This window comes from Acanthochromis polyacanthus, chromosome 6 (assembly GCF_021347895.1).
Source record: "Acanthochromis polyacanthus isolate Apoly-LR-REF ecotype Palm Island chromosome 6, KAUST_Apoly_ChrSc, whole genome shotgun sequence".
NCBI classification, from domain to species: domain Eukaryota; kingdom Metazoa; phylum Chordata; class Actinopteri; family Pomacentridae; genus Acanthochromis; species Acanthochromis polyacanthus.
This window is the reverse complement of record NC_067118.1, coordinates 5,373,879-5,400,785: the sequence shown is the minus strand read 5'-3', so window position 1 is coordinate 5,400,785 and position 26,907 is coordinate 5,373,879. Positions and strand designations below refer to the sequence as shown.

The 26,907-nt window shown below is 39.5% G+C and overlaps 1 protein-coding gene and 1 long non-coding RNA gene across 13 annotated transcripts in view; one reads left to right on the top strand and one right to left on the bottom strand.

Annotated features, from left to right (window-relative positions):
• Nucleotides 1-26,907, bottom strand: part of LOC127534550 (uncharacterized) — a 532,033-nt gene that overhangs the window by 412,860 nt on the left and 92,266 nt on the right. The window lies entirely within an intron of this gene.
• LOC110947664 (NACHT, LRR and PYD domains-containing protein 12-like) overlaps nucleotides 1-26,907 on the top strand; it is a 155,838-nt gene that overhangs the window by 39,365 nt on the left and 89,566 nt on the right. The window contains exons 2-12 of one of the 11 annotated variants that reach the window (XR_007942702.1): nucleotides 450-522; nucleotides 683-908; nucleotides 1,061-2,852; nucleotides 6,344-6,517; nucleotides 13,254-13,427; nucleotides 18,320-18,493; nucleotides 21,250-21,423; nucleotides 22,038-22,211; nucleotides 23,686-23,859; nucleotides 24,466-24,639; nucleotides 25,737-25,822. The exons of 7 other annotated variants lie outside the window; for them this stretch is intronic. Coding sequence is in view for 3 of the 4 variants with exons in the window: in XM_051950009.1 (XP_051805969.1) it covers nucleotides 520-522; nucleotides 683-908; nucleotides 1,061-2,852; nucleotides 6,344-6,517; nucleotides 13,254-13,427; nucleotides 18,320-18,493; nucleotides 21,250-21,423; nucleotides 22,038-22,211; nucleotides 23,686-23,859; nucleotides 24,466-24,639; nucleotides 25,737-25,746 (3,249 nt within the window). In the remaining variant the exon portion in view is untranslated. Of the gene's footprint in view, nucleotides 1-449; nucleotides 523-682; nucleotides 909-1,060; nucleotides 2,853-6,343; nucleotides 6,518-13,253; nucleotides 13,428-18,319; nucleotides 18,494-21,249; nucleotides 21,424-22,037; nucleotides 22,212-23,685; nucleotides 23,860-24,465; nucleotides 24,640-25,736; nucleotides 26,890-26,907 lie in introns of those variants that run through there. 3 more of the 11 variants (XM_051950009.1, XM_051950010.1, XM_051949994.1) reach the window with 3 other exon arrangements.

The window sequence follows — 26,907 nt, the reverse complement described above, 5'->3', positions numbered from 1 at the left end:
CCTCATATCAGCTTGATCAGACCAACTGCTAATAACTGTTCATGACTGAGGCTGCTGGGAGGTCCAACCTTTACAGTCGGGTCAGAGTCCAAAGCTTTGGAGAAGCCTTCCTCTTTCAGTCTGATAATATTTTCAAGAAAAACCTTGATGTTCATGTTTTCAGTGACTTTTAGCTGCTCTCAATGGTCCAAAGATTTCATATTTATTTTAAAATTTGATCTTACAAGTTATTATCTTCTCCTGCCTGTTATCATATTTTATACCATTTTATTTTGTTTTACTCATTGATTTGACGAATTTTATATTGTCTATTATAATTTGTTTTGTCTGTTTGCATATGTTTTTTCTACCTATCTGTCAGAAATGTACTATATAAATACATTTCATCTGATTTAATTTGTCTGTGTGGATAGATGTACTGAGATCTAACTGTTGATGTTGATCCACAGAGTGGACCAGCAGAACTCAGAGGTTCCCAGAGCTCAGTCTGACCAGCAGCATCACCTGGACTCCATATTCATGGTGAGTTCATGGACAACAAGTTCTTCTCCATCTGTTGTGTTCAGGCGTCTCCATGCTGCTCTTTGTAGACCAGTGGACTGTCAGTGTGTCCAACATGGATCTGATGTTTGGCTCCATGATTTCACTCTGATGGACTCATTCACACATTTCTCTGTTCCAGCTGCTGGAGGACAACATGGTGACTTTTGTGAAGAAAGAGCTGAAGAAGATGCAGAAGGTTGTGAGTCCAGATTACCCAGAATGCTCAGAGAGTCAGAGGGAGGATGAGGAGAAGTTGGAGAGTGATGATGAAGATCAGAGGAGCAGCAGAGAGATGTTTCAGCAGATCACAGTGTTGTTCCTGAGGAGGATGAAGCAGGAGAAGCTGGCTGACTGTCTGCAGAGCAGTAAGAGGATTTGTGTAAAGACTGAAGCTGCTGATCAACAGAACATTTACTAAAGTCTCACAATATCTTCACACAATCAGTCTTTACGAGGATGAACTGCTGTAATGTTTACTGTCATTTATTCATTGATCTCATGTTGTTTTTTCATTCAGAACTTGCTGCAGTTTGTAGACGTAAACTTAAATGTGGTCTGAAGAAGAAGTTCCAGAGAGTGTTTGAGGGCGTCGCTAAAGCAGGACAGTCGACCCTCCTGAATGAGATCTACACAGAGCTGTACATCACAGAGGGAGGGACTGCAGAGGTCAATGATGAACATGAGGTCAGACAGATTGAATCAGCATACAGGAAAGCAGACAGAGCAGAAAGAAGCATCAGACCAGAAGACATCTTTAAAGGCTCACCTGGAAGAGATGGACCAATCAGAACAGTGATGACACAGGGAGTGGCTGGCATCGGGAAAACAGTGTTAACACAGAAGTTGACTCTGGACTGGGCTGAAGACAAAAGCAACCAGGACATCCACTTCATGTTTCCATTGACTTTCAGAGAGCTGAATGTGGTGAAAGAGAGAAAGTTCAGTTTGGTGGAACTTGTTCATCACTTCTTCAGTGAAACCAAAGCAGCAGGACTGTGCAGGTTTGAAGACTTCCAGGTTGTGTTGATCTTTGACGGTCTGGATGAGTGTCGCCTTCCTCTGGACTTCCACAACAATGAGGTCCTAACTGATGTTACAGAGTCTACCTCAGTGGATGTGCTGCTGACAAACCTGATCAGGGGGAATCTGCTTCCCTCTGCTCGCCTCTGGATAACCACACGACCTGCAGCAGCCAATCAGATCCCTCCTGACTGTGTGGACATGGTGACAGATGTCAGAGGGTTCACTGACCCACAGAAGGAGGAGTACTTCAGGAAGAGATCCAAAGATGAGGAGCAGGCCAGCAGCATCATCTCCCACATTAAAGCAGCACAAAGCCTCCACATCATGTGCCACATCCCAGTGTTCTGCTGGATCACTGCTACAGTTCTGGAGGAGCTGCTGAGAACCAGAGAGGGAGGAGATCTGCCCAGAACCCTGACTGAGATGTACATCTACCACCTGGTGGTTCAGACCAAAGTCAAGAAGGTCAAGTATGACGGAGGAGCTGAGACAGATCCACACTGGAGTCCAGACAGCAGGAGGATGATTGAGTCTCTGGGAAAACTGGCTTTTGAGCAGTTGCAGAAAGGAAACTTGATCTTCTATGAGTCCGACCTGACAGAGTGTGGCATCGATCTGGGAGCAGCCTCAGTGTACTCAGGAGTGTTCACACAGATCTTTAAAGAGGAGAGAGGACTGTACCAGGGCAAGGTGTTCTGCTTCATCCATCTGAGCGTTCAGGAGTTTCTGGCTGCAGTCTACATGTTCCACTGTTACACCAACAAGAAGGAGAAGGTTCTGGAGGACTTCCTGGGAAAAGAGTGGAAAGATGAGGGGAGAGACACTCTGGATGTGTTTCTGAAGAGAGTCATGGAGAAATCCCTGAGAAGTAAAAATGGTCACCTGGACCTGTTTGTTCGCTTCCTTCATGGCCTCTGTCTGGAGTCCAACCAGAGACTCTTAGGAGGTCTGCTGGGTCAGACAGAGAACCATCCAGAAATGATCCAGAGAGTCATCAAGAACCTGAAGGAGATGAACAGTGATGAAATGTCTCCAGACAGAAGCATCAACATCTTCCACTGTCTGATGGAGATGAAGGATCTCTCAGTACATCAGGAGATCCAAGAGTTCCTTCAGTCAAAGAATAGATCAAAGAAGGAACTCTCTGAGATCCACTGCTCAGCTCTGGCCTACATGCTGCAGATTACAGAGGAGGTTCTGGATGAGTTGGACTTGAACAAGTACAAAACATCAAAGGAGGGAAAACGGAGGCTGATTCCAGCTGTGAGGAACTGCAGAAAGTTTCGGTGAGTCCAGATGTAATGAACATGATCAGTGTAGATCAGTAGTTCAGTTCTTCAGATCTTCTCATGAGAACATCTCATTATTCTGAATGTTCCACTGATTTATTCCAAACATCACATGTTCAGCTGTGTTTAGTCTCAGATGTTCTTGAGCTGTTTCAAACTCTGTGAAAATGTCAGTCACAAATTTTCTCCTTCATCCTTTACATGCAGTTAGAGGTGAGATCACTGAGCTAAAGACATCAGCTTTATCTGTTGAAGGACTTTTTATTTGGTTCTGACATTTAGGTCCTGAAATGTCAAATAAATGAATGGATGTCACTGATGAAGCTGGCCGTATGGAAAGAACATTTAAAGAGGGTTTGATGTTAACTTCATGTAAATGAAGTCGACGTTCCATCGTACTGACTCAAGTCAAACTCTATCAGTAACGTTCATCACAACATCATCTTTGGATGAGCTGATCTATGCAGAGCTCTGCTTATCTGAAGGGAAAGTACTTTAAAACAGCAGAAGTCTGTCCATGTAGTGGTGCAGGTCAGTTTTCTAAGGTCAGATGAAGTCATTAAGTCATCCTGCCATTTTCCTGACAGCATCAACTGCTTTGGGGTCTAAATGATGATGATGATGAAAGGATGCAGTTGTTGTGCAGCAGCTGGATGCAGACAGCAGGTGTATTCGAGGTGGTGGAGGCTCAGGCTGGATGCAACAATTAAGGTGAAGTCAGTAGAGCTCATGGTCCCACTGGGATTTTATAAAAACTGTTTCAAAGAGAGGATGCGCTGGATGCACAGAAGAAAGTAGTTCCAGCAGCGGGAATGTGAATGTCCTGTTTCCAACCTGTCAGACTGAAATCCATCAGCAGGAAGTTCCTCTAGAGTGACATGTTTTAGTCTGTATTTGATTTTGAACTGACTCAGGCAGACTGAGGTTTGTTTTAGAGAGATGACACTGTTTGACATTGAGAACATTATTGAAGTAAAAGTACATCTAGATAAGACATCCCCGACTATTCAGTTAACATCTCTAATTATCAGAAATAAACATCAACATAATTCACTACTTAACATTTGTCTCTCTATTAATGACCAATAATACTGACAGTAAGATAACAGATGTGAGTAATAGTCTGTACTGTTTATTTCAGAATATACTGTAGAGGTTCTGGTCCAGGTTTTATCACAGCATCATTTTATCACAACATGTTGAGTCTTTGACAGTTTTCACTGAAGTTCTTTTTACATGAGGAGCTTCTGAAAGTGGTTTTATATGATCAGACAAACAGCTTTTAGCTGATTATTCTCACTCTTCTTTAGAGTTTAGAATAGCATCTGTATTATCTCTGATGTTAAATATTATCAGCTGTTTATGAAGTTTTCTCGAATTTCTCTGTATTTCTTCTCTTTGTTAATTTTGTCTGTTGACAGACCACAAAATGTGTTGAACTGAATCATGGAGCATTTTATTGACCTGAACTCAGCTGTTGATTTTCTAGAGGGAAGTGGTGTTCCAGAATCCAGATGTGACATCTTTCCTGATGTTCAGTTCCTCAGAGAGAAACTCTGGTGTTTTGTGTCTTGTTGCTGCAGAGAAGAGTGGTATCAGGAAATGCTCAGAGGTGTGAATATATCAGAGCAGAATGGTAGAAGTCAGACTGTTTCCAGAGATCTGATTCACACAAAGCTCAGAGTTAGGGCTGCACAATTAATCGCATTTTGATCGCGATCACGATTTTGGCTGCCACAATTAAATTAACCTGATCGTTGGTGATATTTACATTTAAAATGTGGGCTCTGGTGCATATCTTATCAAGCGCCTTGTCAACCAGTAGTCAGCCAACCACCAGGAGGCGAACACATGGTTAAGGCTTCATTAAGCTGCCTAAAGAACAAGCGAGCGCCCCCTGCAGGCAGCAGCAGCCTCAAATCACTCAGTGGACTGGGCTGATGAGAGCGAGTCATGTCTGGAGAAGAAAGTAGAGCAGCATTTGGAGATGAGGAGCATCATGGTGAGGAGCTAGTGCCTCCAAACGGATCAGCATCCATCGTCTGGACTTGTTTCGGATTCAGGGCAAGTGACGTTAAACAAGAACCAGTCATATGTAAAGAGTGTAGCAGAGTTGTGTCTGCCCCGCACAGTAACACAACTAATCTATTTAACCATCTGAAAAAACATCACAAACGCAAATACGAGGAATGCATGAAGGCTAAAGCTAACGTTGATTCACAAAATCCCCGTCCGTGTCCAGCGGCAACCCAGACAACCATTACAGCGACCCTGCATCGGGCAACACCGTATCAGCTACCTCCCAAACACACACAGAGATAACGGACGCAATATGGTTTTATTTGGCCAAAGACATGTGTCCAATAAATACAGCGAGCAACGAGGGCTTCAGAAAAATAGTCAAAACACAGGACAATAAATATGTGATCCCCTCACGCAATTATTTCTCCAAAGTGTAATTGTTTCCATTGAGTTGCACTTTGTGATTGCACTCTGAAGAGCACTTTTTTTCAGTTATCTCTTGGTAAATTTTAAATTCTTGAGCAAATTTTATTTTACTATTATTTATCATTTATTCTTATTTAAAGTTTCATTTTGCACTGAAAACGCTTCATATATTGTTCTCTTAAAAGTAGTGCAATAAAAATACAGATATTTTCTGTAACATGATGAACAACAGTGATTAATAATCGTGATTACAATATTGATCAAAATAATCATGATTATCATTTTGGCCATAATCGTGCAGCCCTACTCAGAGTTGTGTTTTTAATGCTCCAAACCCTGATAACATGTTTGTGAGACTTTATGGTGGAAATGATTCAACTTTACTGGTTTGTTCTTTGTGTTTTGCTGAACAAGTTTTTCAGAAGTTCATAAAAGAACGTTGAGGACAAAAGTTGACTCAGTGGTCTGTCATCACATCAGAATGTTTCCTGATGTTCATATTAATGATGTTCAGGTGTGATGTTGTCCAGTGATCAGTTTGGTTTGTGTAGCGTTTGACAGCAGACTGTAAATGTTGAGTGATGGAGGTGAAGCTGACAGCAGCAGGTCCACAGCAGAGACATCATCATCTTTCTACTTCAAATGTTCACTGAGCTCAACTCAGTCACAATATCCTGAATCCAGTAAAAACAGGACAGAAAATGTTCTCCTTATCCAGATGTTCTCCTGAGAACTTTGTGGAGTCAGATGTGGGATCAGATCACACTGACAGACTGTGGACAGTATGGAAGCCTGAATGGAACTCCATCTTCTGTCCTCCATCTGCAGATTCAACATTTACATTCTATAGATTTATATCAAATGATTCCAGATTCAAAGTGTGCAGGTGTGAGAGAGGCTGATGAGAATTCAGTTTCATGTCAAACACAGAGAAGATCAGCTGAACCACTGATGTGTCCAAATGTTCTGCTTCAAATGCATGAAGGAAATCTAAAGTGTTTTTCATAATAACATGTTTTGTCATTTATGTCTCATAACAGACTTTCTAACTGTGGACTCTCAGAGAGTCACTGTGAAGTCGTGGCCTCAGCTCTGAAGTCCAACCCCTCCCATCTGATAGAACTGGACCTGAGTGGAAACAAGCTGCAGGATTCAGGAGTGAAGCATCTTTGTGATGGACTGCAGAGTCCAAACTGTCAACTGGAGACTCTCAGGTCAGTTCACTGTCTGTTGATGCTTTTTCTATATATTCAACTATATGGAACTTTGGTGGACTTTGACTTGATTAGTGTCAGTCAGAAGCTGAAGCTGATGTTAGTGTGAGCTGATCTCATGAAGTGAATCCTTCGTTTTTGGGTCACTGTCAGTGTGGAGACCGGTGGCGTGGAGAGTAGAGTTCTGTAGCGTTATGTTGATGTTACTTGGATTTTAATGCAATAACTTTGATTAATTAGTTACAGAAAAATTACCACATTAAAAAATAATGCATTTAATTTAATCCCACCTTTCTCAGTTCCATAATTTCTGTCACACCAGAAACACTGAACCTAATGAACCTAAAGTCTGTTTTCCAGTCGTGAACAAGATGCACAGGAAGCAGAGTGAATCAGCCACAAGAAAGTTTGGTGAACAGTGATGGAAGACCAGACCTCATTGAGCTTGTTGGCTGGAAAATGTTCTTTTAAAAATCTAACCGATGGCAGCTTGGATAAAAGCGTAGTTTTAGTTTTCTGATCACTGCAGCACTTAAAGTCGACAGATCACTTCAATGTAAAACATGTTGCTGTTAGCACCAGAGCTAACGTTAGCTATGACAGTCCTGGTACCGGCAAACAGTGTAGCCATCCCATAATAGACCACTTTTCAAGACATTGAAAGTGCTTGAGTGAACAAAAAATCTTCTAATGTTAAATGTAATTGCTCTAATGTCACTTTGAGTTTGCAGTAATCTGTGAATGTAGCAGACAGATGAAAAATGTAGATAAATGTAAATGAAACAAACATTTTAGTTTTTTAAGTTCTCGTATATGTCTATTCATCTATTCAATTGTCAACCAAAATTTATTTGAAATTTAGTAAAATTTAATTTTAACTTTACTTATTGTGTCAGATAGTTATTTGACAAAAATGCCATAAATGGAGATTAAACAATCACAAAGCCTCTAATTAATTAACTGTCTTATTGTCGTCCCACCACTAATTTGACTCCATTATTGTTTAAGTTGAGGTTTAAAAGAAATATTTGAACTGCTGCTGTGTAAAGGAAATACTGCTGTTAAAAAGTACCTTATTTGTTTAAAGTGTTTGCAAACCAAATCTTATTGCATTTTTGTTCATAAAGCAGGACTATTTTTGTTTGTCAAGTGACGTGAACCAGAGTTCTGTTTTGACTTTTGCTGCTCATTACAGCAGGGCCGTGCAGAGGCCTTTGGAGGGGCAGGTGCTCCAAGTTTAAAGGGGGCACATGGAGCATGAATGTGAAACACCGTACAGAAACATACCTGATAATTCCAGCTGAATTGTAGGAACCCATATTCATGTAGAATATAACATGGAAGCAGTGGCACAATGGTTAAGTCTCTGGACTGCTGATTGGAAGGTCAGTAGTTCAAACCCTCATATGGCCACAATCAAGTCCTTCTAATTGTTATTTTAAAGTTGAATTTAGATCCCCATTAGACACTGGACTGTTTAACTGTGGCTACTCTTCCTGGAGTCCTTGCTTTTAAATTTCATTCCTTTTCCAGACATTTACTGTATAGACATGGATTTGCTCCATGATGCTGATTTATAATCTGCCCTTTATTATTCATAGAGCTAATAATAAAGTTAAAAAAGAAACATAAATCATGTATTTAAATGTGTTTGTGCTTTTATTCAGTTTGACTATCCACTTTGCACAAGACAGCAAAGGTATAAAAGTTCTATATTTTATATTTATGCATATTATATTTAATTTGTCTATATATTGTTCGCCAGTCTAGCCTTTTTCAACCCTTGCCTCAGGTTAAAATTGGTCCAGCTCTCCGTTTAAAGGGTTAGATTCTATCTGCCTATTAGTATTTCCCCTAACAGGTTTCAGCAGAATAAATTAAGCTGGAATTGAGAGATACTCGCCCAGGTTCTAACTGCCTTGCATCCGAACGTCTCACCCCTCTTATCTGATAAATGCTATCCCACTGAGCAGCCTTTCTAAGTAGTAGAATTGATTTATCATTCACGTCCGTTATCGGTCAGCTTCTCTCTAAGGACTTGCCTGCACTTGGTGCTATTCCTGGGTTCGTTTTAGAGGTTTGGAAAGAACTAACCTCAGGGGTAATGTTTAAACACTCTCAATTTGGACTGAGTAACCTTTAAGAACCATTGGTTTGAATGCACACAATCAACTTAACTTTTTACCACTATGCAGATTTTCAGTGGTTTATAATAATTTCATTAGGCTTCTCTTTAAATGCAATACAGCTTTTTATTAAGCAAATTTTAGCAAGAGCACAGCATCAATTCATGATTAAAACAATTAATTATTTCTGATTAAAAATGAGACTAAAGTAAATAAATTGAGCGTACCTGACAATCTTCTCTAATTATTAAATTTAGGAGAGAGAGCGAACAGCGTGGCCACTACCGTATCACTCGGTCTTGTCTTGCATCTGGGAAAAGCACTCAGTTGTCCAGAGGACTCGGTACGATGTCTTCTTTGTGGACAAAAGGATCTTACCCCTCGGCAGGGGGGAGCGGAGGAGTCCCGTAAGCCAATCGTGGTCTGGCAGTTATCTTCTGGAATTGGCTGGAACGTTAGTGCTTACGCCCCAGCTGTCTTCTCTGTGGTATGGTGGTGATGGAAAACCCTCGTCTGTTCAGGCTGTAGTGGGTCACTGGATCTCCCAGCCCCGGGGAGGGGAACAGCCCGGTGCTGTTGCCTCCTTTGCCTCTTCGGGTGTAGACGGTTCTTCCCTCTATTGGTTTCTTCTGGATAACTGCAGAACCTCTTAGGACTCTCCGTTTGGCAGAGTGTGGTCTTCGCTTGTTGAACAAAGTCAGAAAAAGACTTTGCTTCCAACGATGTCCTCAGCGATCTCTGGAGCCTAAGTCCCGCGTCGTCTTCCCGTCTCTCGGGCAAAAGAGGAAGGTGAAGATTCTTCAGAACTCCGGCCAAGTTCCCTTTGCAGCTCTTCTTAGCAGCTCCGGCGAACGACTCCCCTATAATGTCTCTGCTCTCCCATTCTTATACTTTCTCCAGACACACAAAACTGGCTAGGTACGCCCTCTGACACCGTCTAACTTATGCAATCAACTTTGTCATCACATACAACAGTAATACAGAAGTCATGTTGTTACAGCAAATACACAGTGTCCACATTCTGTTTAACACACACACATTTCAGCCCACCCTTTTGGGTTTTTCCCAAACTTCCCTTTTTTCTGAGGAGGCTGCAATGTCATTGTGGCTGCCGAGTCATGGTGACTGTTGTTTACTGTACTTCTGCCTTCTTAAGGCCTGGACACACAAGCCTATGAGGCCTGTACGCACACACAGAGCCTAACCAAGGATTACTTCACACAGAACCACTTCTTAAATCATTCTTCTCAATCTGAACATAATAAATCATCTGAATCATTACTTTAATCAAATCAACACTTCAAAAAATATATGTGTATATTTTAGCAAGCATAATCATATGATTAACTTATAATGTTTCTTCTTTAAGATCTTTATTTGTCTGCTTCAAAACCTTTGTTACCTTAGGGCCGTAATGAGCCTGAGTTCTCTCTGAGACCTCAACATCTGCATCTTACTTGACAATATACAAATGTTATAAATAAATTAGTTAGTTAGTTAATAGTTTATTTCAGGCAATGACTTTCAGACAACATGATTTCAATGCAGGTATCATTTACACAACAGTAACTGGACAGGTAATACATGTGCTCACAAAACACACATAGAATGCCTGAAAGGGAGTGGGAAGAAGCAAACTTATTTAATCCCACCCCCTTTTCCATAAATTATAGACATAATATCAATGTCGCTTCCTGTTCATTTCTGTAACATAAACTCAAAACAACGTGAATACAATGATGGTGATGAAAGGATGCAGTTGTTGTGCAGCAGCTGGATGCAGGCAGCAGGTGTATTAGAGGAGGTGGAGGCTCAGGCTGGATGCTACAATTAAGGTGAAGTCAGTAGAGCTCATGGTCCCACTGGGACTTTTTAAAGTGTTTCAAAAGGAGGATTTGCTGGATGCACAGAAGAAAGTAGTTCCAGCAGCAGGAATGTGAATGTCCTGTTTCCAACCTGTCAGACTGAAATCCATCAGCAGAAAGTTTCTCTAGAGTGACATGTTTTAGTCTGTATTTGATTTTGAACTGACTCAGGCAGACTGAGGTTTGTTTTAGAGAGATGACACTGTTTGACATTGAGGACATTATTGAAGTCAAAGCAGATCTAGATAAGACATCCCCGACTATTCAGTTAACATCTCTAATTATCAGAAATAAACATCAACATAATTCACTACTTAACATTTGTCTCTCTATTAATGACCAATAATACTGACAGTCAGATAACAGATGTGAGTAATAGTCTGTACTGTTTATTTCAGAATATACTGTAGAGGTTCTGGTCCAGGTTTTATCACAGCATCATTTTATCACAACATGTTGAGTCTTTGACAGTTTTCACTGAAGTTCTTTTTACATGAGGAGCTTCTGAAAGGGGTTTTATATGATCAGACAAACAGCTTTTAGCTGATTATTCTCACTCTTCTTTAGAGTTTAGAATAGCATCTGTATTATCTCTGATGTTAAATATTATCAGCTGTTTATGAAGTTTTCTCGAATTTCTCTGTATTTCTTCTCTTTGTAAATTGTGTCTGTTGACAGACCGCAAAATGTGTTGAACTGAATCATGGAGCATTTTATTGACCTGAACTCAGCTGTTGATTTTCTAGAGGGAAGTGGTGTTCCAGAATCCAGATGTGACATCTTTCCTGATGTTCAGTTCCTCAGAGAGAAACTCTGGTGTTTTGTGTCTTGTTGCTGCAGAGAAGAGTGGTATCAGGAAATGCTCAGAGGTGTGAATATATCAGAGCAGAATGGTAGAAGTCAGACTGTTTCCAGAGATCTGATTCACACAAAGCTCAGAGTTAGGGCTGCACAATTAATCACATTGTGATCGCGATCACGATTTTGGCTGCCACAATTAAATTAACCTGATCGTTGGTGATATTTACATTTAAAATGTGGGCTCTGGTGCATATCTTATCAAGCGCCTTGTCAACCAGTAGTCAGCCAACCACCAGGAGGCGAACACATGGTTAAGGCTTCATTAAGCTGCCTAAATAACAAGCGAGCGCCCCCTGCAGGCAGCGGCAGCCTCAAATCACTCAGTGGACTGGGCTGATGAGAGCGAGTCATGTCTAGAGAAGAAAGTAGAGCAGCATTTGGAGATGAGGAGCATCATGGTGAGGAGCTAGTGCCTCCAAACGGATCAGCATCCATCGTCTGGACTTGTTTCGGATTCAGGGCAAGTGACGTTAAACAAGAACCAGTCATATGTAAAGAGTGTAGCAGAGTTGTGTCTGCCCCGCACAGTAACACAACTAATCTATTTAACCATCTGAAAAAACATCACAAACGCAAATACGAGGAATGCATGAAGGCTAAAGCTAACGTTGATTCACAAAATCCCCGTCCGTGTCCAGCGGCAACCCAGACAACCATTACAGCGACCCTGCATCGGGCAACACCGTATCAGCTACCTCCCAAACACACACAGAGATAACGGACGCAATATGGTTTTATTTGGCCAAAGACATGTGTCCAATAAATACAGCGAGCAACGAGGGCTTCAGAAAAATAGTCAAAACACAGAACAATAAATATGTGATCCCCTCACGCAATTATTTCTCCAAAGTGTAATTGTTTCCATTGAGTTGCACTTTGTGATTGCACTCTGAAGAGCACTTTTTTTCAGTTATCTCTTGGTAAATTTTAAATTCTTTAGCAAATTTTATTATACTATTATTTATCATTTATTCTTATTTAAAGTTTCATTTTGCACTGAAAACGCTTCATATATTGTTCTCTTAAAGTAGAGCAATAAAAATACAGATATTTTCTGTAACATGATGAACAACAGTGATTAATAATCGTGATTACAATATTGATCAAAATAATCATGATTATCATTTTGGCCATAATCGTGCAGCCCTACTCAGAGTTGTGTTTTTAATGCTCCAAACCCTGATAACATGTTTGTGAGACTTTATGGTGGAAATGATTCAACTTTACTGGTTTGTTCTTTGTGTTTTTGCTGAACAAGTTTTTCAGAAGTTCATAAAAGAACGTTGAGGACAAAAGTTGACTCAGTGGTCTGTCATCACATCAGAATGTTTCCTGATGTTCATATTAATGATGTTCAGGTGTGATGTTGTCCAGTGATCAGTTTGGTTTGTGTAGCGTTTGACAGCAGACTGTAAATGTTGAGTGATGGAGGTGAAGCTGACAGCAGCAGGTCCACAGCAGAGACATCATCATCTTTCTACTTCAAATGTTCACTGAGCTCAACTCAGTCACAATATCCTGAATCCAGTAAAAACAGGACAGAAAATGTTCTCCTGATCCAGATGTTCTCCTGAGAACTTTGTGGAGTCAGATGTGGGATCAGATCACACTGACAGACTGTGGACAGTATGGAAGCCTGAATGGAACTCCATCTTCTGTCCTCCATCTGCAGATTCAACATTTACATTCTATAGATTTATATCAAATGATTCCAGATTCAAAGTGTGCAGGTGTGAGAGAGGCTGATGAGAATTCAGTTTCATGTCAAACACAGAGAAGATCAGCTGAACCACTGATGTGTCCAAATGTTCTGCTTCAAATGCATGAAGGAAATCTAAAGTGTTTTTCATAATAACATGTTTTGTCATTTATGTCTCATAACAGACTTTCTGACTGTGGACTCTCAGAGAGTCACTGTGAAGTCGTGGCCTCAGCTCTGAAGTCCAACCCCTCCCATCTGATAGAACTGGACCTGAGTGGAAACAAGCTGCAGGATTCAGGAGTGAAGCATCTTTGTGATGGACTGCAGAGTCCAAACTGTAAACTGGAGACTCTCAGGTCAGTTCACTGTCTGTTGATGCTTTTTCTATATATTCAACTATATGGAACTTTGGTGAACTTTGACTTGATTAGTGTCAGTCAGAAGCTGAAGCTGATGTTAGTGTGAGCTGATCTCATGAAGTGAATCCTTCGTTTTTGGGTCACTGTCAGTGTGGAGACCGGTGGCGTGGAGAGTAGAGTTCTGTAGCGTTATGTTGATTTTACTTGGATTTTAATGCAATAACTTTGATTAATTAGTTACAGAAAAAATACCACATTAAAAAAATAATGCATTTAATTTAATCCCACCTTTCTCAGTTCCATAATTTCTGTCACACCAGAAACACTGAACCTAATGAACCTAAAGTCTGTTTTCCAGTCGTGAACAAGATGCACAGGAAGCAGAGTGAATCAGCCACAAGAAAGTTTGGTGAACAGTGATGGAAGACCAGACCTCATTGAGCTTGTTGGCTGGAAAATGTTCTTTTAAAAATCTTACCGATGGCAGCTTGGATAAAAGCGTAGTTTTAGTTTTCTGATCACTGCAGCACTTAAAGTCGACAGATCACTTCAATGTAAAACATGTTGCTGTTAGCACCAGAGCTAACGTTAGCTATGACAGTCCTGGTACCGGCAAACAGTGTAGCCATCCCATAATAGAACACTTTTAAAGACACTGAAAGTGCTTGAGTGAACAAAAAATCTTCTAATGTTAAATGTAATTGCTCTAATGTCACTTTGAGTTTGCAGTAATCTGTGAATGTAGCAGACAGATGAAAATGTAGATAAATGTAAATGAAACAAACATTTTAGTTTTTTAAGTTCACGTATTTGTCTATTCATCTATTCAATTGTCAACCAGAATTTATTTGAAATTTTGTAAAATTTAATTTTAACTTTACTTATTGTGTCAGATAGTTATTTGACAAAAATGCCATAAATGGAGATTAAACAATCACAAAGCCTCTAATTAATTAACTGTCTTATTGTCGTCCCACCACTAATTTGACTCCATTATTGTTTAAGTTGAGGTTTAAAAGAAATATTTTAACTGCTGCTGTGTAAAGGAAATACTGCTGTTAAAAAGTACCTTATTTGTTTAAAGTGTTTGCAAACCAAATCTTATTGCATTTTGTTCATAAAGCAGGACTATTTTTGTTTGTCAAGTGACGTGAACCAGAGTTCTGTTTTGACTTTTGCTGCTCATTACAGCAGGGCCGTGCAGAGGCCTTTGGAGGGGCAGGTGCTCCAAGTTTAAAGGGGGCACATGGAGCATGAATGTGAAACACCGTACAGAAACATACCTGATAATTCCGGCTGAATTGTAGGAACCCATATTCATGTAGAATATAACATGGAAGCAGTGGAACAATGGTTAAGTCTCTGGACTGCTGATTGGAAGGTCAGTAGTTCAAACCCTCATATGGCCACCATCAAGTCCTTCAAATTGTTATTTTAAAGTTGAATTTAGATCCCCATTAGACACTGGCCTGTTTAACTGTGGCTACTCTTCCTGGAGTCCTTGCTTTTAAATTTCATTCCTTTTCCAGACATTTACTGTATAGACATGGATTTGCTCCATGATGCTGATTTATAATCTGCCCTTTATTATTCATAGTGCTAATAATAAAGTTAAAAAAAGAAACATAAATCATGTATTTAAATGTGTTTGTGCTTTTATTCAGTTTGACTATCCACTTTGCACAAGACAGCAAAGGTATAAAAGTTCTATATTTTATATTTCTGCATTTTATATTTGTCTATATATACAAATGTTATAAATAAATTAGTTAGTTAGTTAATAGTTTATTTCAGGCAATGACTTTCAGACAACATGATTTCAATGCAGGTATCATTTACACAACAGTAACTGGACAGGTAATACATGTGCTCACATAACACACATAGAATGCCTGAAAGGGAGTGGGAAGAAGCAAACTTATTTAATCCCACCCCCTTTTCCATAAATTATAGACATAATATCAATGTCGCTTTCTGTTCATTTCTGTAACATAAACTCAAAACAACGTGAATACAATGATGATGATGAAAGGATGCAGTTGTTGTGCAGCAGCTGGATCCAGGCAGCAGGTGTATTAGAGGAGGTGGAGGCTCAGGCTGGATGCTACAATTAAGGTGAAGTCAGTAGAGCTCATGGTCCCACTGGGACTTTTTAAAGTGTTTCAAAAGGAGGATTTGCTGGATGCACAGAAGAAAGTAGTTCCAGCAGCAGGAATGTGAATGTCCTGTTTCCAACCTGTCAGACTGAAATCCATCAGCAGAAAGTTTCTCTAGAGTGACATGTTTTAGTCTGTATTTGATTTTGAACTGACTCAGGCAGACTGAGGTTTGTTTTAGAGAGATGACTCTGTTTGACATTGAGGACATTATTGAAGTAAAAGTACATCTAGATAAGACATCCCCGACTATTCAGTTAACATCTCTAATTATCAGAAATAAACATCAACATAATTCACTACTTAACATTTGTCTCTCTATTAATGACAAATAATACTGACAGTCAGATAACAGATGTGAGTAATAGTCTGTACTGTTTATTTCAGAATATACTGTAGAGGTTCTGGTCCAGGTTTTATCACAGCATCATTTCATCACAACATGTTGAGTCTTTGACAGTTTTCACTGAAGTTCTTTTTACATGAGGAGCTTCTGAAAGGGGTTTTATATGATCAGATAAACAGCTTTTAGCTGATTATTCTCACTCTTCTTTAGAGTTTAGAATAGCATCTGTATTATCTCTGATGTTAAATATTATCAGCTGTTTATGAAGTTTTCTCGAATTTCTCTGTATTTCTTCTCTTTGTAAATTTTGTCTGTTGACAGACCGCAAAATGTGTTGAACTGAATCATGGAGCATTTTATTGACCTGAACTCAGCTGTTGATTTTCTAGAGGGAAGTGGTGTTCCAGAATCCAGATGTGACATCTTTCCTGATGTTCAGTTCCTCAGAGAGAAACTCTGGTGTTTTGTGTCTTGTTGCTGCAGAGAAGAGTGGTATCAGGAAATGCTCAGAGGTGTGAATATATCAGAGCAGAATGGTAGAAGTCAGACTGTTTCCAGAGATCTGATTCACACAAAGCTCAGAGTTAGGGCTGCACAATTAATCACATTTTGATCGCGATCACGATTTTGGCTGCCACAATTAAATTAACCTGATCGTTGGTGATATTTACATTTAAAATGTGGGCTCTGGTGCATATCTTATCAAGCGCCTTGTCAACCAGTAGTCAGCCAACCACCAGGAGGCGAACACATGGTTAAGGCTTCATTAAGCTGCCTAAAGAACAAGCGAGCGCCCCCTGCAGGCAGCGGCAGCCTCAAATCACTGAGTGGACTGGGCTGATGAGAGCGAGTCATGTCTAGAGAAGAAAGTACAGCAGCATTTGGAGATGAGGAGCATCATGGTGAGGAGCTAGTGCCTCCAAACGGATCAGCATCCATCGTCTGGACTTGTTTCGGATTCAGGACAAGTGACGTTAAACAAGAACCAGTCATATGTAAAGAGTGTAGCAGAGTTGTGTCTGCCCCGCACAGTAACACAACTAATCTATTTAACCATCTGAAAAAACATCACAAACGCAAATACGAGGAATGCATGAAGGCTAAAGCTAACGTTGATTCACAAAATCCCCGTCCGTGTCCAGCGGCAACCCAGACAACCATTACAGCGACCCTGCATCGGGCAACACCGTATCAGCTACCTCCCAAACACACACAGAGATAACGGACGCAATATGGTTTATTTGGCCAAAGACATGTGTCCAATAAATACAGTGAGCAACGAGGGCTTCAGAAAAATAGTCAAAACACAGAACAATAAATATGTGATCCCCTCACGCAATTATTTCTCCAAAGTGTAATTGTTTCCATTGAGTTGCACTTTGTGATTGCACTCTGAAGAGCACTTTTTTTCAGTTATCTCTTGGTAAATTTTAAATTCTTGAGCAAATTTTATTTTACTATTATTTATCATTTATTCTTATTTAAAGTTTCATTTTGCACTGAAAACGCTTCATATATTGTTCTCTTAAAAGTAGTGCAATAAAAATACAGATATTTTCTGTAACATGATGAACAACAGTGATTAATAATCGTGATTACAATATTGATCAAAATAATCATGATTATCATTTTGGTCATAATCGTGCAGCCCTACTCAGAGTTGTGTTTTTAATGCTCCAAACCCTGATAACATGTTTGTGAGACTTTATGGTGGAAATGGTTCAACTTTACTGGTTTGTTCTTTGTGTTTTTGCTGAACAAGTTTTCAGAAGTTCATAAAAGAACGTTGAGGACAAAAGTTGACTCAGTGGTCTGTCATCACATCAGAATGTTTCCTGATGTTCATATTAATGATGTTCAGGTGTGATGTTGTCCAGTGATCAGTTTGATTTGTGTAGCGTTTGACAGCAGACTGTAAATGTTGAGTGATGGAGGTGAAGCTGACAGCAGCAGGTCCACAGCAGAGACATCATCATCTTTCTACTTCAAATGTTCACTGAGCTCAACTCAGTCACAATATCCTGAATCCAGTAAAAACAGGACAGAAAATGTTCTCCTGATCCAGATGTTCTCCTGAGAACTTTGTGGAGTCAGATGTGGGATCAGATCACACTGACAGACTGTGGACAGTATGGAAGCCTGAATGGAACTCCATCTTCTGTCCTCCATCTGCAGATTCAACATTTACATTCTATAGATTTATATCAAATGATTCCAGATTCAAAGTGTGCAGGTGTGAGAGAGGCTGATGAGAATTCAGTTTCATGTCAAACACAGAGAAGATCAGCTGAACCACTGATGTGTCCAAATGTTCTGCTTCAAATGCATGAAGGAAATCTAAAGTGTTTTTCATAATAACATGTTTTGTCATTTATGTCTCATAACAGACTTTCTGACTGTGGACTCTCAGAGAGTCACTGTGAAGTCGTGGCCTCAGCTCTGAAGTCCAACCCCTCCCATCTGATAGAACTGGACCTGAGTGGAAACAAGCTGCAGGTTTCAGGAGTGAAGCATCTTTGTGATGGACTGCAGAGTCCAAACTGTAAACTGGAGACTCTCAGGTCAGTTCACTGTCTGTTGATGCTTTTTCTATATATTCAACTATATGGAACTTTGGTGAACTTTGACTTGATTAGTGTCAGTCAGAAGCTGAAGCTGATGTTAGTGTGAGCTGATCTCATGAAGTGAATCCTTCGTTTTTGGGTCACTGTCAGTGTGGAGACCGGTGGCGTGGAGAGTAGAGTTCTGTAGCGTTATGTTGATTTTACTCGGATTTTAATGCAATAACTTTGATTAATTAGTTCCAGAAAAAATAACACCTTAAAAAAATAATGCATTTAATTTAATCCCACCTTTCTCAGTTCCATAATTTCTGTCACACCAGAAACACTGAACCTAATGAACCTAAAGTCTGTTTTCCAGTCGTGAACAAGATGCACAGGAAGCAGAGTGAATCAGCCACAAGAAAGTTTGGTGAACAGTGATGGAAGACCAGACCTCATTGAGCTTGTTGGCTGGAAAATGTTCTTTTAAAAATCTTACCGATGGCAGCTTGGATAAAAGCGTAGTTTTAGTTTTCTGATCACTGCAGCACTTAAAGTCGACAGATCACTTCAATGTAAAACATGTTGCTGTTAGCACCAGAGCTAACGTTAGCTATGACAGTCCTGGTACCGGCAAACAGTGTAGCCATCCCATAATAGAACACTTTTCAAGACACTGAAAGTGCTTGAGTGAACAAAAAATCTTCTAATGATAAATGTAATTGCTCTAATGTCACTTTGAGTTTGCAGTAATCTGTGAATGTAGCAGACAGATGAAAAATGTAGATAAATGTAAATGAAACAAACATTTTAGTTTTTTAAGTTCTCGTATATGTCTATTCATCTATTCAATTGTCAACCAAAATTTATTTGAAATTTAGTAAAATGTAATTTTAACTTTACTTATTGTGTCAGATAGTTATTTGACAAAAATGCCATAAATGGAGATTAAACAACCACAAAGCCTCTAATTAATTAACTGTCTTCTTGTCGTCCCACCACTAATTTGACTCCATTATTGTTTAAGTTGAGGTTTAAAAGAAATATTTTCACTGCTGCTGTGTAAAGGAAATACTGCTGTTAAAAAGTACCTTATTTGTTTAAAGTGTTTGCAAACCAAATCTTATTGCATTTTTGTTCATAAAGCAGGACTATTTTTGTTTGTCAAGTGACGTGAACCAGAGTTCTGTTTTGACTTTTGCTGCTCATTACAGCAGGGCCGTGCAGAGGCCTTTGGAGGGGCAGGTGCTCCAAGTTTAAAGGGGGCACATGGAGCATGAATGTGAAACACCGTACAGAAACATACCTGATAATTCCGTCTGAATTGTAGGAACCCATATTCATGTAGAATATAACATGGAAGCAGTGGAACAATGGTTAAGTCTCTGGACTGCTGATTGGAATGTCAGTAGTTCAAACCCTCATATGGCCACCATCAAGTCCTTCTAATTGTTATTTTAAAGTTGAATTTAGATCCCCATTAGACACTGGACTGTTTAACTGTGGCTACTCTTCCTGGAGTCCTTGCTTTTAAATTTCATACCTTTTCCAGACATTTACTGTATAGACATGGATTTGCTCCATGATGCTGATTTATAATCTGCCCTTTATTATTTATAGTGCTAATGATAAATATATATTCAGTTTTATTATCCACTTTGCACAAGACAGCAAAGGTATAAAAGTTCTATATTTTATATTTATGCATATTATATTGAATTTGTCTATATATACAAATGTTATAAACAAGTTCTGATATCTTTAAATGAGAGGTTGAGAAAATCACAATTCAGATTCTTCTAATTATTATTGTTATTGTATTTATACTGCAATAGTCCAAAATGATGTGAAAATGCATGTCCATAGTTTTAGTGAAATAAATAACCTCTGCCTCATTACCTCTCGAAACAGGAAACACACTGCAGCTCACTGACAGTAAAATAATACATCTCTCTGATGCACTTTGCCCATGACAACAGAAACATAGAGAAAGAAAAAGAAGCCTGGCATACTTTATCCTCTCAGCACTGTGTGGTTAACTAGCAGCTAGAACTGATGAGAGGTGTGTTAGAGTCAGACACACACACAGGATGCTCACTTCACTTCATCAGTCATCTTGCTAAAATACACCGTACTCAAAGGAATAACGCTGCAGAACCTCCTCACTGGACCATCAGGACCATCAGTTGTTGAAGTCCTCCCTCGGGTCTCTGGTTTCTAGACGAGCAGCGCTGAGCTCAGGACACGTCAGAGAGAGACGTAGATCATGTGACTGTGGAGGGGAGATCTGAGTTATCAGTATTTTTGTTTTATTTATTATTTTGGGCCTCAAATACTTTTACACACACACACACACACACACACACACACACACACACACACACACACACACAAACACACGCTTACACTTACAAATAAAAACCTAAATTAAATAAACTTAAATAGAATTAAAAAAATAAAAAAGGGCACTTTGAGCATCAAGGCAAAAGGGGCAGGTGCTTCAGCCCCCCCACCCCCCACCTCTGCACATGCCTGCATTACAGCTTGATGTGTGGACATGAATAGGTGGATGAATGTTGTGCTGACATGTGGATGATGTGTGTAGAAGGCTGACATGATGATGATCCACAATAACAGAAGGACAAAGTCACTCTGCTGCTTTTAGAGAAAAGCTGATTGATGAGGACAAAGTAATGTTGATCTGCACATTCAGAACCTGAACACATCTGATGGATCATCAATGATTTTATACACATCTTTTGTTCTTTATTCAGATTGATGAGCTGCAGTTTGTCAGAGATCAGCTGTGATTCTCTGGTCTCAGCTCTGAAGTCCAACCCCTCCCATCTGGAACATCTGGACCTGAGCTACAACAACCTGCAGGATTCAGGAGTCAAACATCTGAGTGGTTTTCTGGAGAGTCCAGACTGCATCCTGAAGACTCTGGGGTCAGTTCACTGTCAGTCTGTTACTGTTGTAGATCTGATGTGTTTAATGACAACTGAAGCTCATTTATGTTCAACAGAACTTCCATCCATGAAGCTGTAAATCTGCTCTGGTTCATATTTTGTTTTCTTTTTTTTGACCAAAGGTTTGTTGTGAGAAAGGTTGAGTATTTGTTCCAGAAAGGGTAGAAAATGTTGAGTGATAATTGTTTCATTAAATGAATGTTTGTAATTTCCACTAAAGAGTCACATCTGGATCCAGAAGATCCTCTGAACTCAGATCAGTTTATACAAAGTTTACTGACTGAAGTAGAAATATTTCTTTGGTTTGTGTTGAGTTCAGTTTTATTTGACTGATCCTGATCCTGTTGATGATGCAGCATGTTATTGATGTGTGGACATGAATAGGTGGATGAATGTTGTGCTGACATGTGGATGATGTGTGTAGAAGGCTGACATGATGATGATCCACAATAACAGAAGGACAAAGTCACTCTGCTGCTTTTAGAGAAAAGCTGATTGATGAGGACAAAGTAATGTTGATCTGCACATTCAGAACCTGAACACATCTGATGGATCATCAATGATTTTATACACATCTTTTATTCTTTATTCAGATTGATGAGCTGCAGTTTGTCAGAGATCAGCTGTGATTCTCTGGTCTCAGCTCTGAAGTCCAACCCCTCCCATCTGGAACATCTGTACCTGAGCTGGAACAACCTGAAGGATTCAGGAGTGAAACATCTGAGTGGTTTTCTGGAGAGTCCAGACTGCATCCTGAAGACTCTGAGGTCAGACATCATGTTTTCTTTGTGTGCTGAGATGAATGTGATGTAAAGTTGTGGTGACTCTAAACTGCAGCCATCAGGCTGATGTTCTACTGATCCACACTGAGGATCTTCATGGTAACGTCTGTTTTCTTCTTCTCTGCTTTAGTCCTTGGACTGTGGCAGAGAAATGTTGAGCTGCACATTTCAAAGCTGAATAAAAGCAGAAAAATCCTCCAGTGAATAATTGACTGTGAAACTCTGACACACGTGATCTTCAGCTCATATCTGACCTCATGTTTCTCTTTCATTCAAAGTGACAGCAGCAACTAGCAGCTGTTTTTATTCCTGATGAAGCTTTCAGGTGTTTCACTGGTTTAGTTTATCAAATGTTGTAAACAGTTTGTCAGAGTTGAAGGTGACGTCTTCAAATGTCTGGTTTTGTTCCAGCAACAGTCCAGAAGCACAAATATTCAGTTTAATGTGACAGAAAACAGAGAGTGTTGACAGTGGACAAAGTGGAAGCAGTTTGATGTTTTTACTGGATAAATGAGTGAAACCATGATGTAAATGTTTGAAAGCTTTTGTTCATGGACTCATCAAACAGTGGACTGATAGTTTGAGCTGTAATTGAAGCAGTTTTTCATCCTGAGAGACAGAAACTAATATTCAGCATCTGCTGGTTCAACACTTGGATGAAGCCATGTGATGTTTGAGAAAGTGAAATGTTGAAATCCAAGATGCAGCCGTTTGATTTATCTGCTGATGAAACATGAAGCTGATCCATCAGTTGTTGAATGAGCAGAAAATCCAGCAGCAGAAGTTGTGACAGTTGATGAAGAGTTGAAGTCATTTATCAGGAGCAATGGGAACATTTCCTGCTTCACTTTCTGCTGATTTTCTTCTTTTCTCTGGTTTGAGTCATTTGAAAGTGAAGATGTTTGTGTTTGAGAAAAGAGTTTGAAGACGTCACCTGGTCCTCTGAAAACTGTGATGGACACTTTCCACTATCAGTGACAGATGGATGAAGAATGAAATGATGTGAATGTAGAGTCCTGATGGAAACGTCTCCATGGTTCCACAACATGAAGATATTTTAGAGTCTGGAGCCTCATTTTGTCCACGTTTCCTTCTTGTGTGTTTGTGTGGCTCTGAGCAGAAAGTGAAATAAATGTCAGAGTGTTTTTCCTTGTGTTTGTTGCTCAGCATGAGTTTGTGTGGATGGAGCCACTGGTGGAGCTGCAGAGTTTCAGAGCTGAAGTCACTCCGTCTTTATTGAAGCAGCAGCATGTTGTCATTAATATTAATGAGAGCTCTTCTTCACTGCTTCTGTTGGACTGTTTGAAGCTGCATCCTGTTGGCTTCAGCTGTTTGGAGTTTCCATTTTGTAAACTTGGACCTTCTGAAGCTTCTTCAGCTCTGAACTCATGATGAAACTCTGAATGATTTCAAGCAGGAACTTTGTCTCCTCAACTCACATCTTTTATTCTTTATTCAGATTGAGGCGCTGCAGTTTGTCAGAGATCAGCTGTGATTCTCTGGTCTCAGCTCTGAAGTCCAACCCCTCACATCTGGAACATCTGGACCTGAGTGACAACAACCTGAAGGATTCAGGAGTGAAACATCTGAGTGGTTTTCTGGAGAGTCCAGACTGCATCCTGAAGACTCTGATGTCAGTTCACTGTTTGTCTGTTACTGTTGTAGATCTGATGTGTTTAATGACAACTGAAGCTCATTTATGTTCAACAGAACTTCCATCCATGAAGCTGTAAATCTGCTCTGGTTCATATTTTCTATGATAAATCAGTTTCTTGTGACAAAAGTTCCGTCCTTTCTGCAGAAAAAATTAGAAAATATTCAGTGTTAGTTGTTAAAATAAATGAATGTTTGTAATTTGCACTAAAGAGTCACATCTGGATCCAGAAGATCCTCTGAACTCAGATCAGTTCATACAAAGTTTACTGACTGAAGTAGAAATATTTCTTTGGTTTGTGTTGAGTTGAGTTTTATTTGACTGATCCTGATCCTGTTGATGATGCAGCATGTTATTGATGTGTGGACATGAATAGGTGGATGAATGTTGTGCTGACATGTGGATGATGTGTGTAGAAGGCTGACATGATGATGATCCACAATAACAGAAGGACAAAGTCACTCTGCTGCTTTTAGAGAAAAGCTGATTGATGAGGACAAAGTAATGTTGATCTGCACATTCAGAACCTGAACACATCTGATGGATCATCAATGATTTTGTACACATCTTTTATTCTTTATTCAGTTTGTGGAGATGCAGTTTGTCAGAGATCAGCTGTGATTCTCTGGTCTCAGCTCTGAAGTCCAACCCCTCCCATCTGATGTTTCTGGACCTGAGTGAGAACAACCTGCAGGATTCATCAGTGAAACATCTGTTAGATCTTGTGAAGAGTCCAGACTGCAGCCTGAAGGCTCTGAGGTCAGTAGAAGGTTCCATCAGTCTCTGCTGCTTCCAGCAGTTTTCTACTAAACTCAGTCAGTATCAAAGCAAAGATCCAGTGTCTCCTGTAAACCTGCAGCTTCTCAGTGAAGCTGTGAGAGCAGAATGGAGACAGAAACACAGAGACAGCAGTCAGCCAATCAGAGGAGCCACAAGCTTGTTGTCATGGTGTGTTTAGCCACATGTCCACTAGATGTGATTTTCTTGCATGTAAACAAACTGCATCTGAAAATCACACTCATGGTGGACGTCACTAGAGAGCCACAAAATTGTCACATGACAATGTTTGAGCTTCAGTGAACAGCTGCTGCACAGCTTATTTCTCACCTCAGATGCTTTCAGAAATACTTTTTGCTGAAGATTTTTATAATAAAAGAGAAAGTTTGCCACCAAGCCGCTGTGTTTTTCTGACTTGTCTGCCGGACCATCAAGCTGAAAGCTCGGTCACATGACCACGTAGTGATCAGCTGTTGCTCGAGTGCTGTCATGTGACAATGTTGTGCTCTGCTACTGACCGCCCACCATGAGAGTGATTTTCAGATGCGTCGTGTTTACATGCAGGAAAATCACATCTAGTGGACACTCACCTTTAGGTTTCATGGTCCAGGGGCTGACCAATAGCAACAGATCTATCAACCAATCATGACATGTTTTTTTGTCTGTCATGATTTGTCTCGTTTCATCCAGTGGGTGTCCTGAGTAACACTAGACAGACAGGCCAGATGCTAATTAGTTTTTCACACCTCTGTAATGCCCGAGGTGTGAAGTCTCATGCCCCTCTTGCCCCACACACCCACCCCCCAACCCCACATCAGGATCTGTTTACAGCAATTTCCAGCACAGACAAACCTGGAGTTCACAGCCTGTGAACTGCTGATAACTGCCATGAACTTGGTAGGTTTTCTGTAATTCACAGGACTGATATTCTGGCTTTTCATGCAGTGTGTGAGCTTGGAGCTCAGTGTGTTCACTCCAACACGTTAACATGAAGCTGCTGCTCTGAACACGACTGAAGTCCTGATGAGCTGCTGATCAAACTCATTGATCTCCTCTGCTCTTTCTTCTTCTCTCTGCAGATGGAAGTGATGCTGATCAGGACGGTGTTTGTGCTGAGAGGATGAAGTGTGTCCTGATGATCCAGATGTTGAAGCAGCAGCAGCTGGTGTGTAGAGACTCTGACTGGACCATGTTACTGCACTGTAAAACATCAGGAATTCATTCAGTCAAATCAACTCATCTGTTCTAGTTTACTTTAGAGAAATACAGCAGTTTTACTAATTACTAATTATTTGAACTTAAAATGTCTCATTTTTCTTTTCAAACCACTTTAGAACTTAAAAACATGAATTTGTAGAACTTGAGGCATTTTTTCTTCAAATATTGAGTTGAATAAATGAACAGCTCAGAGTTCACTCAACTCATGAAATTAAGTTCACAAGAAACAAAACAAACACAGATTTCCCCGTTAATGTTCACATGATACCATGACTGTAAAAAATGATCATTATTTTACAACCAGTTCTGTTTGTTTTGTTCAATTACAAACAATATCTAGTAAAATCCCAGAAAAGTATTAACTTCCATGTTCAACTGTAAATAATGTCCACATCAATAGGGTTAGGTATTTTAATAAATAGTCATTTGTTCTTTAACAACATTTTTACTTTATTTTAATCAGCAACAAGTCAGATTATTTTACAGATATTTGTCCTCATTTTAAAGACTATTTATGTTTATTAAAGATTGAAAATGAGAAATATTTTAACACTTAATTGACATTTTTGCTGTGTTTTGTTAAATTACAGATAATCTGGAATAAAATCACAGAAAAAATGTTCATTTATTCAGAATGTTTGCTGTAAAAAACTGATGAATAATGTGAACATTAAAATTCACTATTTTAATAAATGTTCATTTGTTCTTTTATACCATTTAACTGTCACACTCTTGTTTATTGAATTTAAATCAGCAAAAAATATCATTTTTCCAGAATCTGAAGGACAAACTCTGTATATGTATACGATATATATTAATTCTATTAAAGGCAGAAATGATTCCAAAGCATTCCACTGTTTTATTTGACAGTTTTGCAGGATTTAGTTCAATTACAGATAATCTGTGTAAAATGATAAAAAAGTGTTAATTTCTACAATTTTAGAATCTTTCTTTTTCCAACTAGTAAATTGTTGTTGTACAATGTGTGACCAATAAAAATGACTGTTTTCCTGTTTTCACCTCAACAACAAC